This window comes from Chiloscyllium plagiosum, unplaced genomic scaffold (assembly GCF_037043375.1).
Source record: "Chiloscyllium plagiosum isolate Xiang-an unplaced genomic scaffold, Cpla_swu_hap1 HiC_scaffold_4, whole genome shotgun sequence".
In the NCBI taxonomy this organism is placed as follows: Eukaryota; Metazoa; Chordata; class Chondrichthyes; order Orectolobiformes; family Hemiscylliidae; genus Chiloscyllium; species Chiloscyllium plagiosum.
The window spans coordinates 139,520,359-139,535,596 of record NW_028270142.1 but is presented as its reverse complement, the minus strand read 5'-3'; the positions used below and the strand labels follow the sequence as shown (position 1 = coordinate 139,535,596).

The 15,238-nt window shown below is 39.7% G+C and overlaps 1 protein-coding gene across 4 annotated transcripts in view; it reads left to right on the top strand.

Moving 5' to 3' along the window:
- Positions 1–15,238, top strand: part of vps13b (vacuolar protein sorting 13 homolog B) — a 977,967-nt gene that overhangs the window by 78,007 nt on the left and 884,722 nt on the right. For all 4 annotated transcript variants that reach the window (XR_015757055.1, XM_043687669.2, XM_043687667.2 and 1 more), the window contains exon 5: positions 14,804–14,971. Coding sequence is in view for 3 of the 4 variants with exons in the window: in XM_043687669.2 (XP_043543604.2) it covers positions 14,804–14,971 (168 nt within the window). In the remaining variant the exon portion in view is untranslated. The remainder of the gene's footprint in view (positions 1–14,803; positions 14,972–15,238) is intronic.

Genomic DNA, 15,238 nt, shown 5'->3' with positions numbered 1-15,238 from the left:
TGCCCACTGCTTTATCCGAGAAAGCCACTCTGTTCAAGGGTAATTAGGACTGGGCAACAAATACCGGCCTTGCCGGGAATGTCTACATGCAATGTAAGAAGACAGTTTAACACACTTAGGTTTGAAGTGTCAGTGGCCATTGTTGTTGTTTGCGATTGCAGATAGCTCTTGATTTCCTTAAATTGGCCTTGAGTCTTAATTATCATTCCAGGAGATGTCATCCTGCACAATTAGACCAAAAGGTTCATAGTGGACAACAGATTTTGTTGAAGCAAATTACTCCAGATGCTGGAATCCATACTGGAAACAACAAATGCTGGAGATCACAGTGGGTCAGACAGCATCCATGGAGAGAAAGCAAGCTTACATTTTGAGTCTAGATGACAGCTCAGAGCTGAAATGAAGTGTGGAGGGGGCAGCATTTATGCTATATTTTGGGGGGTGGGTGTACCAAAGACAGACAAGTGGGAAGAAGTAAGATGAATTAAAGGCAAAATTGTTCAGTAATAGAACAAATTTAGCTAGGGGAGGAGAGTATTGGTAGATGGGGAGTGTTCTGACCTCCACCATCAAACCCATATTCTCCTCACTCCCTCTGTCTGCATTTCACAGGTATCATTGCCTCCGGGACACCCTAGTCCATTCCACGACTACCAACACCACCCCGCCTTCCCATGGCATCTTTCCGCAGAAGGTGCAACACCTGCCCCTTCACGTCCTCCCTGATCACTATCCAAGGACCTAAACAGTCTTTCCAGGTGAAGCAGCATTTCACCTGCACCTCCTCCAATCTTGTGTATTGTATTTACTGCAGCCAGTATGGCCAACTCTACATTGGAGAAACCAAACCTAGAGTGGATGACTGCTTTGCAGAACAGCTCTGGTCTGTTTGCAAGCATGACCACGACCTTTCCGTACCCAGTCATATTAACACAGCGTCATGTTTGCATGCCCACTTGTTTGTCCTTGGCATGCTGCAGTGCTCCAGTGAATCACAGTGCAAACTGGAGGGCCAACATTTCATCTTCAGAGTAGGCACTGTACGGCCTCTGGAATAAATATTAAATTTGACACCTTCAAATTGTGAACCAATTCCCATTTATTCCCTTTCTTTTAGCTTTATGTCACATTCTCTACCAACATGTCCTCTCTCCCCTTCCTCCCCACCCCAGTGGGAGTGTTTTGCTCTTTCAAGTCTAGTAGTTATACACATTGTTCTGCCATTCTCACATTCTGATCACTTAATCTGAACTATTAACACCTTTTCTCCCCAGGACTCTGCACCCCAACCTCCCACCCCCATTTCCCCAACAATGCTGACACCTCTACACTTCTGCTCTGATGAAGTCATCTAGACTGGAAACATTGGCTTGCTGTCTCTCCATGCATGCTGTCTGACTGGCTATGATCTCCAGCATTTGTTGTTTTCAGATCAGCATTTTGTTGCAGAATGACAAGGTCTGAAATATCTCGACACTGTTGGTTTGAATTAAGATCTATATATTTTTGTGTCTGCAGTTGAGGAGCTAATTAACCACTCATTTTAGCTGTGGATTAAAGATTCAGCTTCATGAGGTATAAAAAGGATTACTTAGGGGAGGCGATGGCCTTGTAGTGTTATTGTTAGACTACCAGTTCTGGGCTATAAATGCTGATTTAATCAGTGACACCCATATTCTATAATGAGTTAAAAATGACTCCTACCTGTGCATACTTTATCCTAAAATTTGGAATGATTGCTGGTATTAACATTACCACAATGGAAGGAAAATTGAATTGCCTTTCCCATTTTTCTTCAAATGGCTATGTACATCCCAATGCAATTACACTTTGGAAATATGGTAATACATTTTCAGCTCTTCAGACGCGTTACTAAACCAGATTTACTTGTTTCAGTCATGTGAACTTTAGCTGTGGATGAACGATCTAGCTTCATGATCTATCAAAAGGAGTACTTAGGAGAAGCAATGGTCTCGTAATAATATTGTGAGACTATTAATCCAGAGAGTTGAGAATGTAGTGCTGGAAAAGCACAGCAGATCAGGCAACATCTGGGGAGCAGGAAAATCGATGTTTCGGGCAAAAGCCCTTCATCATATTAATCCAGAGACACAAGTAATGTCCTCGGGTCTCTGGTTTGAATCCTATCATGGGAGAAGGTAATACAGTGTGTATTTGCATCTCTTGGGGGAATATTTGTTTGGAATGAAAACTTGCAATTTATTGTTGCGTAAACAATAATGGTTTTGTAATGTCTGATTTACCAAAAACCAATGATTTTGCACACTTGATTTGATATTCACTAGTAGGATTTTATATTGTCACCTAAAAACCAATATCATATCCAATCCATGCATTGTCTCATTGATATGTTGCTGTTTCTTTCAAACATTTCTGAGATCCACTCCACTCTAAGTTCCTCTCTAGGCCAGAATTAAGATCTATATATTTATGTATCTACACTTGAGGATCTAAGTAACCACTCATTAAGATCAACTACACAAGGTGCTGGTGAAACCACATTTGGAGTGTAAAGAGCAGTTTTGGTTTCCTTAAAAGATTTCACTGGAAGTATTTCAGAAAAGGTTCACTACGATGATCCCTGATTTGGAGGGACTATCTTATCAGCAAGGGTGAAGTAAGTTGGGACTCCAATCATTGGAATTTGGAAGAATGAGAGGTGATCTCATTGAAAGAAATAGAATTCTTAAGGGGTAAATACTGAGAGGATGTTTTCCCTTTTAGGAGAATCTAGGACAGGAGGGCAGTGTCTCAGAATAAAAGGGTGCCAGTTTAAGACTAAGATGAGGAGGAATTTCTTCTCTGAGGGTTGTGAGTCTTTGCAACTGGTTGCCATTGAGAGCTGTTAGGGCAGAGTCCTTGTGTACATTTAAGGTTTAGATTCTTGATCAGTAGGGGAATCCAGGGTTATGGAGAAAGGCCAGGAAAGTGGATGTGAGGAATGTTGAATCAGCCATGATCCTGTTGCAGGGTTGAATAGCATACTTCTTTCTTGTTTCTTATGGTCTCCTGATTAAAACACAAGTTTAGTTACAAGATGGAAGAAAGACCCACCTATGATGTCACAGTTTCTCTTGCAGAAAGAAACCAATTGAAGTGACTCTCTGCTTTCAGCTTTTATATTCCACCATTGCTGTCCTTTTCACATAGGTCTGCTTTTCTCTTCATGAAACTGTTGACCTGCTTTCTCTCATTGCTTGAGAAGCTGCTGACTTCGCTCTTTATGAAACTGTTGGTCCCTGCTCTCTCATGCTGCCTTTGAAGTTGCAATGTCTTTGCGCTGTTCAGAAGCTGAGGCTCCTGCTCTTTTGCTCAGTGCATTTTTTTCAGCTTTTAGTTGCTCTACGCATGGCTGTTTAACAGTTTTCTTTGTTTAGCAACATGCTTTAAATCTTATGTACTATAAACCTCATGTGGTTTTTCTTTTTTGCCTCTAATGCCGTTCGAATCACTTCTCTGACCTTGCAATATGGTTGTATCTTTAACAAAAAAAAAAGTGCATTTGATGAGCAGTATCAGGCGCTATTTTTCTGATTCGAAGTTTCCGTCCTTGTCTTCCTGCCAACTCCATAAATCCCTTGTGGCTGAATTTAATTACTGCACATCTGCCATCAGAATCTGTGTCAGTCCAAGGCTGTCACCATTCATGTCTGTGCTGTCTTCATGCATTGCACAACTTAAACTGCTTGGTATGTTTCAGATTTAAAGACATCTGCTGGTAAGTGCTTGTCACAAAATACTGATCATGAAAGAAATCATTGCTTGATGTGTCACATTGTATGCATATGTGAACAGTTCACTTTACACTCTCAATGCCATGCTGTGTATGCTTTCTGGAAGCAGTAGACCTTAGCCACAGGATGTGATAGCTAGTGTTCTTTTCAAATGTGCCAAGTGCAATAGGTTCTCCATTCATTTATAAGATTAGGATTTGCTGTAACTCAAATACATTCTCTGGCCATTATCTGAGATCGTTAAAGTTTTATTTTACAGCTGGAGTAAAGGAATTTTTTTGGAGGACAAAATAAACTAGAGGTCCCATCTGAAATTACAGATGATTATTAAAACTGAGCTGTTTCATTGGTATCCTGACCAATATTTATTCTTCAGCCAGTATTGGTAACACATTACGTGGTAATAATACCATTGCTGTTTGTGGAACTGCACTGTGCACAAGATGCTGCTTCATCTCCTACCGAACATCAGTAACTGCAGCTTACAATTGCATGTAAGGGACTTTGGGATGTCTTGATGCTGTGGAAGGCATGATATAATTTTAATTTTAATCTCCTACTTTAAGGATTCTGAACATCAGCACTGAGTTCATTTGCACTGATTGATTTACACTTCATTACACAGGTTCTGGCTGAAGAGTTGTGAAACAATTCTGCTTTTTTGTACTAGTTGCAAAATATTGGCTGAGACCTCAACCCTGGTTGATTGAACTGCAGGCTTCATGGAAGCCATCATCTCGAGTCTCCAGATGTGGTATCTATTTAAATTTAGATGGAAACTGATCAATAATGATACAGGCTTTGAGCCCTCTAAATAAGAGGGCAAGATAAAAAAAATCATCACTTCATAACTCGTTAAGATAACATATAACAAGTGCCTCTTCAGAACAAGAATTCTGTGTCTCCCTGACAAATTAAAAGACTGGAAGCTGTGGGATTTGCAGTGGGGGTGGTGAGCAGTTGTTTCTGTCACTTTTCAAACCAGAGTGATTGCTTATCAATCAATGGATACGTTTGCCCACCACATTATGTAATTAATTCTTAATTGAGACAAACGAATGATTCTGTACTGATGCTGTTTGAATATCTGCATTAAATGCAAATTTCTCAATTCGGAAAACAACTACAGTTTGCCACCCATGCCTTCTAACTGGTAATTTGGCATCTGGCCGGTGTATATTTTTCTGAACTGACAGTGAACAGAAGGTGGAGTTTTGAAGACATTTTGTTTACATTGCCCAAAATACTAGGGTGTTTTTTGTCTGAGTTTTGTTTTTGCTTGCATACAATGACCCAGAGTATTTCTATTGGTGAGTCATTAATTATGCTATTACCTCTGCTCAAATGATGCACTTTCAGACAAGGAGCAGATGCATAGTTACATTGAAATTGTGAAGATTTGTGCTGACATTACATTGCTTTATTATTAGTTATGCAAAAAGAGTATCTTGTGGTCTGGCATGCCATTTCAATGAGTTCAGTGGCATGAAGCAGCTGAATTTGTGAGGTAGATATATTCCAAACCACAGAACATTAAGTCTGGTTCATTCCAATCTAAGTACTCTTTTAACAGTGTGATAATTCTAAGTTATTGCCAATCAATTTCCTTGGCATTAGAAAATCAACTATTGCAAGTCTGGACTCCTAATCTTTCAACTTGCCTGCCACTTCAGCACACCACTACATTCCGATGCTAACATCTCTGTCACAGGCCTGCTGCAGTGCTCCAGTGAGGTTTCACGAAAGCTGGAGGAAATGTCTCCACACATAGGCTGTCTTGCTCATCTTTGAGGGGTCCTATTCTTTCCCTAGTTACCCTTTTGTCTTTAATGTATTTATAAAATCCATTTGGATTTTCCTTTTCCTTGAAAGATTAGGAGTCCAGACTTGCAATTGTTGATTTTCTAATGCCAAGGAAATTGATTGGCAATAACTTAGAATTATCACACTGTCAAAGCTATTTCATGTCCCCTTTTTGCCCTCCTGATCTCCCTGTTTAGCATCTTCAGTTTGAGAATCTTGCATCCTTCAGGACTCAGAATATTGAGTTCAATAATTTTAGAAGCTGAACACATCCATCTTTTATGCACCCCCTTACTCCACGACCTGCCATAATATGGATTGCTTTCAGTGCAGCCAATCTAATTTCTCCAAATTATCACCCACATAGTTTTTCTTCCTTCGTGGCTTAGTATCAACGATCTCTCTGTCTGCTTAACTTTTTTCCCCTCCCTCTCTCTTTCGCTCAGTGTTCATCTCCACCTATCTGATTACTGCTTCCCCTGCCAACCCCTGTCAACAGCATAAATACCACTTTTTCCCTGATGCCATCAGTTCTGAAGAAGAGTCCATGGACTTGAAACATTCTTTCTGCAGATGCTGTCAGACCTGCTGAGTTTCTCCAGCAATTTGTGCTTTTTCTTCAAGCTTTGATTGTTGTTTGAGATTTAAAGTTGTTTTTCTTAGTTCAATCTTTTTTCTCCTTTTGTATTATCTTGTGGGATTTGGTATTTTTGGCAGGATGGCATTTATTGTCCAACCCCAGCTTCTCTTGAGAAGATGGTAGTGAGCAACTTTCTTGAACTGTTGCAGTTCATGTGTTGTAGGTAGACCTACAATGCCATACTGGAGAGAATTCAAGGATTCTGACCCAGTGACACATGAAGGAACTGTAATATATTTCCAAGTTTCAGGATGGTGAGTGGCTAGGTGGGGAACTTACTGCTTTGGTGTTCCCATGTATCCGCTACTTTTGTCCTTCCAGATGGAATTGGCTGTGGGTGTGGAAGGTGCTGTCTCAGGATCTTCAGCAAGTCTCTTTGGTGCATCTTGTAGATAGTACAGATTGCTGTCTTCGGAGTGTCGGTGGTGGCATGAGTTGTGCCAATCAAGCAGGCTTTGGTAGGCAAATTGTAGTGGATCAAGGCAATCCAGGAGGTTGGAGTTGACATGTGCCATTACTCCGCTGTCAAAGCACTTCATGATAACGATGACATAGCCACTGGGCAGTAGTCATTAAGGCACATTGCCTGACTTTACTTTGGCACTGGGATGACAGTGGTCTCCTTGAAGCAGGTGGGAACCTGACAATGTAGTAAGGATAGGTTAAGGATGTCTGCAATTACTCCTGCCAGCTAGTCCATGCAGGATATAAGTGCATAGCCGGGGACTCTATCTGGGCCAGTTGCTTTCTGTGGGTTCACCCTCCAGAAGGCTGATCTGATGTCTGCAGTACTGACTGTCTGCAAGGTGCACCTGAGGCTGTCTGCGCCGGTGACATCATTTCATTGACCTTCTGTTCAGAATGAGCATAGAATGCATTCAGCTCATCGGAGGTGGTGGGATGGTGTAGGCCTTACCACAATAGATGTGTGTTCATGTCGTTAGCCTGGGACTCTAGTTTAGTCTGGTATTGTTCTTTGATTTTCCTGATAGCTTTGCAAAGATAGTACCTAGATTTCTTGTATAAGTCAGGGTGACACGACCCCTGAACTCCTCAGATCTGGACTTCAGTAGAGACGGAACTTCAGTGCTGAATGTTGTACATATAGCTTGAACTTCAGCTTTGTGGTATTCTCATCTGTGTTAGAAGATTGTGGGTTCAAACCCTGTTAGATCTGAATACATTCCTCAATTATTGCTGGCCCACAGTCTTACAATTCCTGCCCTCTTTTCACTGTAGGACTGCTTAACCACGCAGGCTGGAGGGGTTTGAGAAGGTGGGTCAATGTCACCTTCTCAAAGACAGTTGGGCTGGGTAGCAATTGCTCCCTTGCCAGTGTTGCTAATTTTTGGAATGAATAGAAAAAGTCATGGCTTAACATTCCAGTGCATCATTGCAGGAGTTATTTTTAAGATGAGATGCTAAATCAAGGTTCCTTCTGGCCTCTCAGATGCAAGAGTCCCATAGCATAAGAGCATGTTTACATAAGAGCATGTTTACATAAGAGCATGTATTATCATTGGTGTTCTGGCCAATATTTATCATACAGTTAATATCAGTACAACAATTTCTTTGATTATTTATTACTGTTTAGGAAGAACTTGCTCTGTGCAAATTGGTTGCTATGTTTCTGTTTGCAATGATGAGTGTTCTCCAAAGCAGTTAATGGGCTGTGAAGCACATTAAATCATCTTGACTGTGAGGAAGTTGCTGTGTATATTGAAGATCCCCTTTCCCTTTTATTCCCTAACAGATGTTATGTGAATAATGTAGCCAATACTTTTTTCATGAAGTTGTTTTAGTCATAGTCACTGCAGTACAGAAGGATAACATTCAGTGTGTTGAGTCTGTTCCCATTCTCTGCATTTAAAGAAAATGTTCATGGGATGTGGCCATTGCTGGCTCTGTCAGCATTTAATGCCAATCCCTTGGTTCCTTAAAATACTGCAGTCCATGTTCTGTAGGTTCACCCACAATGCCATTGGGGAGGGCGTTTCAAGATATTAACCCAGTGACAGTAAGGAAAAGTGATATATTTGCAAGTCAGGATGATGAGTAGCTTGGAAGGGAACTTACAGGTGGTGGTGTTCCTATCTAGCTGTCCTCCATGTTCTTTTAGATAGTAGTGTGATCCAATCAGTCCGATTTGCCCCACACAATCCCCATAGCTTTGCAACTTTAATTTTCTCAAGTGTCTGTCAAGTTTCTTCATCATGTGATGAGTTGTTCAAGAATTACCAGTGTTGTAATTCACAGTTTGCTATGTGAGTGTTGTGTTGTGGTGATATAACAAGCAATCTGACACTGGCATATATAGTTTATTGTCAGTCTTGGTTATCAAATCTACACCAACATCTGAAATGGATTACAAAATGCAGGAGTGCGTTAAGTTTAATCAGTTCTCATGTCATTACATATTATACTTTTTGTTTGTGGTATCATCTAAAGTTTTCTCTTTGCACTTTGTTACATAAGAAACAGTCCACAATGTGTTGGTCAAACAGAATAGATAAAAAGCAAAATTACTGTGACATAGAGTTAACATGTAAAGTCTAATGACTCTTCTTTGGAATTTGAAGGCTGAGCAATCTAGCCATATCTAGACTTTCACACTACACTTTGTACCAGAGGATCTCCTGGGCACTCCAGATGTGATATTACCAGTGTTGTAATTCATAGTTTGCTATGTGAGTATTATGAAGGATTTGACATTTAGTTGATGCTGAGATGATTTCAGCACCAGTTGGTACTGAGGGATCTTTTAATACTCCAAGATGCTGATAATTGATGTATTGAGTAATCATAAAATGACCTCTAGATATTCTGCACGATAATTGAGCAGATTAAATGTCATCACTTGGAAGAGATATTTTTCAGTCCTGTAACATGGAAATTAAAATTTGATATAGTTTGAACGATATTGTTGAAAACAATTGTGCTATTCAGGATTATCAATGCATGTTTCAAGGGTTGTCATACAAAGCACATACCTTTGTAGCACATTGGTAAGCCTTCCAAAGTATGATGATTAACATATCTTAAAATGAGCCTAACTTGTGCTTTGCTGCATCTGAAAGGGTGAGTAATCCATCTCCAGAATGTGCTTTCTATCTGCAATATTTGCTTTGTTTTCCTTCTACTTATCCACATGCCTCTTCTAGTTAAGATCACTTGAAAGCAAATGAACCTGATTCATCTGTGCTATAGAGAAACTATAGAGAACTGATTTGACTCCTTGAGTAGAATGGTCATAGCTGAGCAGCCTAAATCACCATGAGCAAATAAAACTCAAAGCGCTGCTGTGGAATATTCTCATCTACCTGTGGCCAATTGAAAATGGGTCTTCTGAGACTGAGGCAGGATGAATAGCAGTTATGTGGTAGATTCCACATGTAATAAACAAACACCTTTTTAGCCTTGCAAACCATGCAGGTGTATGTATAGTTTTTAGTCTACTAAATGGACATCTTTAAGTTAGATTTCAAATCACCCTGATTGGCATGATGGTATGGATTCTAGGGCTTTACACAGGAGTAGGAGAAGACACGTAACGCTGCCTCAGGGTTTGTAATTTCATGATATTTTCACAGTTCGTTCTGTGCCTTATTTTTGCAGAACCTAATCAATTTTGTGCAGAGAATACTGAGTATTGGTTGAATTAAGTAAAAATCTCAGATTTGCAAAGGCTTCTTCATTATTTCAAAAGGAACAGTCCTTTCAAACAAGCCAGCAGCACCTTTGTAAGATTTTTGCAAGAGGTAATATGAAAAAGGTGATTAGAAGTAAATAACTAAAGTGGCATAAATGTGAAGCGAAACAGGGACATACTCATTTATATCTTCTACAATCGTACTCACTTAAGCAGTTATTAAGTAAAACAAAAGTTATGCATTCCCTTACAGAACATACTTCAGCATGTTGTCATCCACCAGCCAGGACTTCAATTAAAGAGATTCCTCATCTTGGTTCCAAATTAAAGCAATCACTCAATTTCAATGCTTTATAAACTCATATGTTCATCGTTAAGGTCTACAGCCACATGTGCGCTACAGTTCTCTTGGAGGATGGCCCGTCTCATCTTTATTACCTCTGTACGGGAATCAGTGAACTGTTAACTCTTAGTTACAGATTCTGCTTGCAGAAAATTTTCAGTGATAGAGTTACCATGAGTTCAGTTCCTAAGGTCTTTCCGTTGGGAGTTTTCTGATTTCCTTATTAGAGCAATGGGAAGAAACTATACTTACTCTAGATATAAAAATCTTTCTGCACAACAGAATTTTTTGGCATTGTATCCTTATTAGTAACTGGAGGAGAAAAAAAGCACTTGGCGGGTATGATATTTCACTCCTGCATTTTGCAGATGATGGCGTTTACTACGCACTGGGAATGCATAATGGAGTTCGTTTTTCCAGCTATGATATGGTTGAACAATTTTAAATAGGTTTCTTCCCAGTAGGCTGTTATGCAGGTGCTGACTGTGTCAATTGTTGACACAACTCAAGTCTTTCTGCTTAATAGAGAGAGCAGTGCAGAACACCAGTATGCTGGCCTTTACAAATTAGATCCAGAAATAAAAATAACAGGAGGTTAAATGTTAGCTTACTGTTTTTTTTTGCAATTTGGGGAGGGGGTTGTGGGAGAAGAACTAATGGGAGCAAAATTCATTTCAAAACCTCGTCAAAACACAGTTAAAGTATTAAATATGGTTATTTGGTACTGGAATTATTTAAGCATTTGTACTTGCGTTACAAACATATTTAACACAGTGGTTCAGTAATGTCTGTGGACATTTTTAAAGCAATTTGTGTGTTGCTTATTTTACTTTGCAAGCAAACAAACTTCACTGAGCCCTCCATTTAAAAAAAACACCGTAACTAAATTTTGGTCCCAATAAAAATTTGGAAGCGAGATGAAAATTAAACCGAAAGTAACTTAAGAAATTTAGGCAAGTGTTTAAAAATAGAACATTTTTGAACTTGCAATTTTCATTTTACATTTTTTCATCATAATTCTGTTGTTTCTTGTCTTTTTCTGGGTTGTAGTTAAATATTTTCCAAATGTAATTTTTTAATGAATATATGACACTGATGCAGGAGTAGGCCATATGGCTGTTCAAGCCTGCTCTGTTATTCACGAAGATAATAGATGATGTTGACTTCAACTTGGTATTCCAACCCCCTTAGAATCTAAACATTTATCCAACTAGGTTCTGAATTACTCGATGACTGAACATTTGTATCTCTGTGGACTGGGGAACTCCTAAGATTCCTAAAAGTTTTGTGAAGGAAGCTTTCCTTATCTCTTAAATGGCTGACCCCTTATTCAGACATACTCCTTTTTTCTACTCTCCCACCAAGCAAAACCACTTCTTCATAGTGTACCCTGTCAAATCATCTCAGAGGTTTGTTTTTCAATATGACCATCTATCCATGTCGTGTGAGTGTTGGTCCATTCTCCTCAATCTCTTTTTCAACCCAATGAACTTTTCTTGTTCCCCTTCTAAGGTAAGTCTATCCTCTTTTCAGTAAGGAAGCCAAAATTTTATATGTATTCTGGTTTCTTCTCACAAAAGCCTTGTAAATTTCGAGCAGCAAATTCTTGCTATTGAACTCAAGTTCCCTTGCAATGAACACCATTTACTATCCTAAATACTCAGTGTATGAAATCACCTTGTGATTTGTGTAGAAGCACATCCAAATCTCATTCAATCCGCTTGTTAAAAACAATGCAATGACGTAATTAAATGTTTGAAAATTCAACATTTCTCGTTTCGTTTCTGAAGAAAACAAATATGAAAAGCATTGGCATGCACAATAAAGAAAAACCCAAAGGAGTTTATTGAATATTGAGTACTGGGTCAATGGAAAGATTCTTGGTAGTGTGGATGTGCAGAGAGATCTTGGTGTCCATGTACATATATCCCTGAAAGTTGCCCCCAGGTTGATAGCGCTGTTAAGAAGGCATACAGTGTCTTAGGTTTCATTGGTAGAGGGATTGAGTTCCGGAGCCGCAATGTTATGCTGCAACTATACAAAACGCTAGTGCAGCTGCACTTGGAATATGGTCGCCATATTTCAGGAAGGATGTGGAAGCATTGGAAAAGGTGCAGAGGAGACTTACCAGGATGTTGCCTGGACCTGAGGGAAGGTCTTATGAGGAAAGGCTGAGAGACATGGGTCTGTTCTCGTTGGAAAGAAGAAGGCTAAGAGGGGATTTGATAAAGACATACAAGATGATCAGAGGATTAGATAAGGTAGACAGTGAAAGTCTTTTTCCTCGGATGATGACGTCAGCTTGTATGAGGGGCCATAACTACAAATTGAGGGGTGATAGATTTAAGATAGATGTCAGAGACTGGTTCTTTACCCAGAGAGTGGTAAGGGTGTGGAATGCCCTACCTGCCAAACTCAGCCAGATTAGGGAGATTTAATCAATCCCTGGAGAAGCACATTGATGATGATGTGATAGTGTAAGGGGGGAATGAGCTTAGAATAGTTCACAGGTCAGCGCAACACTAAGGGCCGAAGGCGCTGTTCTGCGCTGTATTGTTCTATATTCTACGTTCTATGCTCTATGTTCTATGAATATATAAAGAGCAAGAGAATGACAATGTGGAGAGTCGGACGCATTTGGGACCATAGAGGTAATTTGTTGGTGGACCCAGAAGATGTAGGCACAGTCCTCAATAAATACTTTGCGTCTGTTCTCACAATGGAAAAAGAAGATGCAGGAATAGGCATCAGGATGGAGAACTGTGAAATAGTTGAAGAAATTAACAGAGAGAGAGGAGGCAACAACGTGTTGAATACCCTTAAAAGTGGACAAATCTGCTGGCCTGGATGAGATGCATCCCAGGCTGTGGAGAGAAGCAAGGTAGGAGGTACAGAGACCTTGGTAATTTTCAAATGCCCTCAGGCCAGAGGTGAGGTGCAGAGGACTGAGGGACTGTTAAACTTGTCCCATTATTAAAAAGGGCGAGAGGGGATAGATCATGAAATTACAGGTCACTCAGTCTAACCTCAGTTGTGGGGAAATAATTTGAAATAATTCTGAGGGATAGAATATATCTTCACTTGGAGAGATGTAGATTCATCAGGACTTGTTAAGGGCTGATTACGTTTGACAAATTTGATGAAACATTTTCAGGGGTGACCAGGAGTGTTGATGAGGATAATGTATTTGATGTGGTCCATGTAGACTTGAGCAAGCCATTTGGTAAGGAGGTCAAGCAAGTAAGAGCCTATGGGATCCAAGGCAAGTGGCATATTAGATCCAAAATTGGATGAGAGGCAGAAAAAAAAGAGTGATGGTCGAGCAATGTTTTCAGTGAAGTTCCACAGTGCTGAGTGCTGGGATGTTTGCTGTTTGTGGTGTACATTTATGATTTGGGCTTTGTGTAGGAAGTATGGTCAAGAAGTTTGCAGATGATGCAAAAATTTGTATGGTTATGAATAGTGAGGAGGATAGCCATAAGTTACAGGAGGATAACCACACACTGGTCAGGTGGGTAAATGGAATTCAACCCTGAAAAGTGAGAAGTGAGGAACTTGGGGAAGGCTAACAAGGCAAGGGTTGACACAATGAATGGTAGAGAATGTAGGACTCTGAAAAGTGCTGAACATCAGAGAACTTTCGTTGCATATCACAGATTCATAAAGGCAGCAGGGCAGATAGGTAAGGTGCTTAATAAGACATATAGGTACTTGCCTTTATTAGCTAAGGCATAGAATACAAGAACAAGGAGGTTGTACTGCAACTGTGTAAAACACAGGTTTAGTCACTGGAATACTGCATGCAGTATTCTGAACACCACTGTATGGGATAGGTGTGATTGCACTAGAGAGGGGTTCAGAGAAGGTGTACCAGATTGCTGACTGGGCTAGAGACTTTGAACAATGAAGAAAGATTCAAAAGGCTGTGGTTGTTTTCCTTGGAGCAGTTAAGATTTTAAGGGATATAGATTGAGTGGATGGGAAGGTTTTCTTTTCCATTATTAAGAGTTCAATAACTACCTGATATAAATTTAAGACAGGAGGTAGAAGACAAAGAAGAGAGTTGATGGTCCACTTCTTCACTTAGAGATTGTTGAAAGTCTGGAACTCAGTACCTACTAGGTAGATGAGTCAGAAACTGTTAAATTTGAGCAGTATTTATATATTCATGAATGTTACTATAGTCTTCAAGGCAATGAGCCAAGAGCTGCAGAATGGGATTAGTGTATTCAGATCTTTGTTGACTGGCACAGTTATAATGGGCCGAATGACCTCTTTGTGTGATGTCTATAATGATAAGTCTATAATTAGGTAGCTGCTGGTGCTAATTTCAACCTGCAGTGAACTATTTTACACTTCCTTTTAATTGTTTTGATCAGTTGAAACTCTGGGGAGGTTTAATTGCAGAAAACTCGCTGAGTAGAAGTGATACACTTCTTTACTACATCAGTTGACTATATTTCAAGGTAGCAAACAAAGGTGAAATAGCCAGCAGCTGTTCTATACTGATATTGATTTTGAGGAAGTTTCCATAATAGATTTATTTCTCTTGAAGTTTTGCTGTGCAGATTTAAGTGACACTAATGAAATCTTCTTTTATTATCCTGCTGTAGGTTATGTACAGAGCTTGATTAGGCGTGTTGTTAACAATGTGAACATTGTAGTCAACAATCTCATCTTGAAATATGTGGAGGATGACATTGTTCTCTCAGTCAACATTACTTCTGCAGAATGCTACACAGTGGACGAGTTTTGGGATCGGGCTTTCATGGACATTCTCGGTGAGTGAAATGGATCCTTTCATCATTTCTGCTTTTACAAATGTGGGAATGCAAAATATGAATTAAACATAAAACTTAGTAAAGCAGGCTAGCTGAAAATTAAGTTGAGTTTGGTCATTATTCGTTTTAAAATAGTGATGGAAAAGGATAGACCAGATCTAAAAGTTGAAGTTCTAAATTGGAGAAAGGTCAATTTTGACGGTATTAGGCAAGAACTTTTGAAAGCTGATTGGAGGCAGATGTTCGCAGGTAAAGGGACAGCTGGAA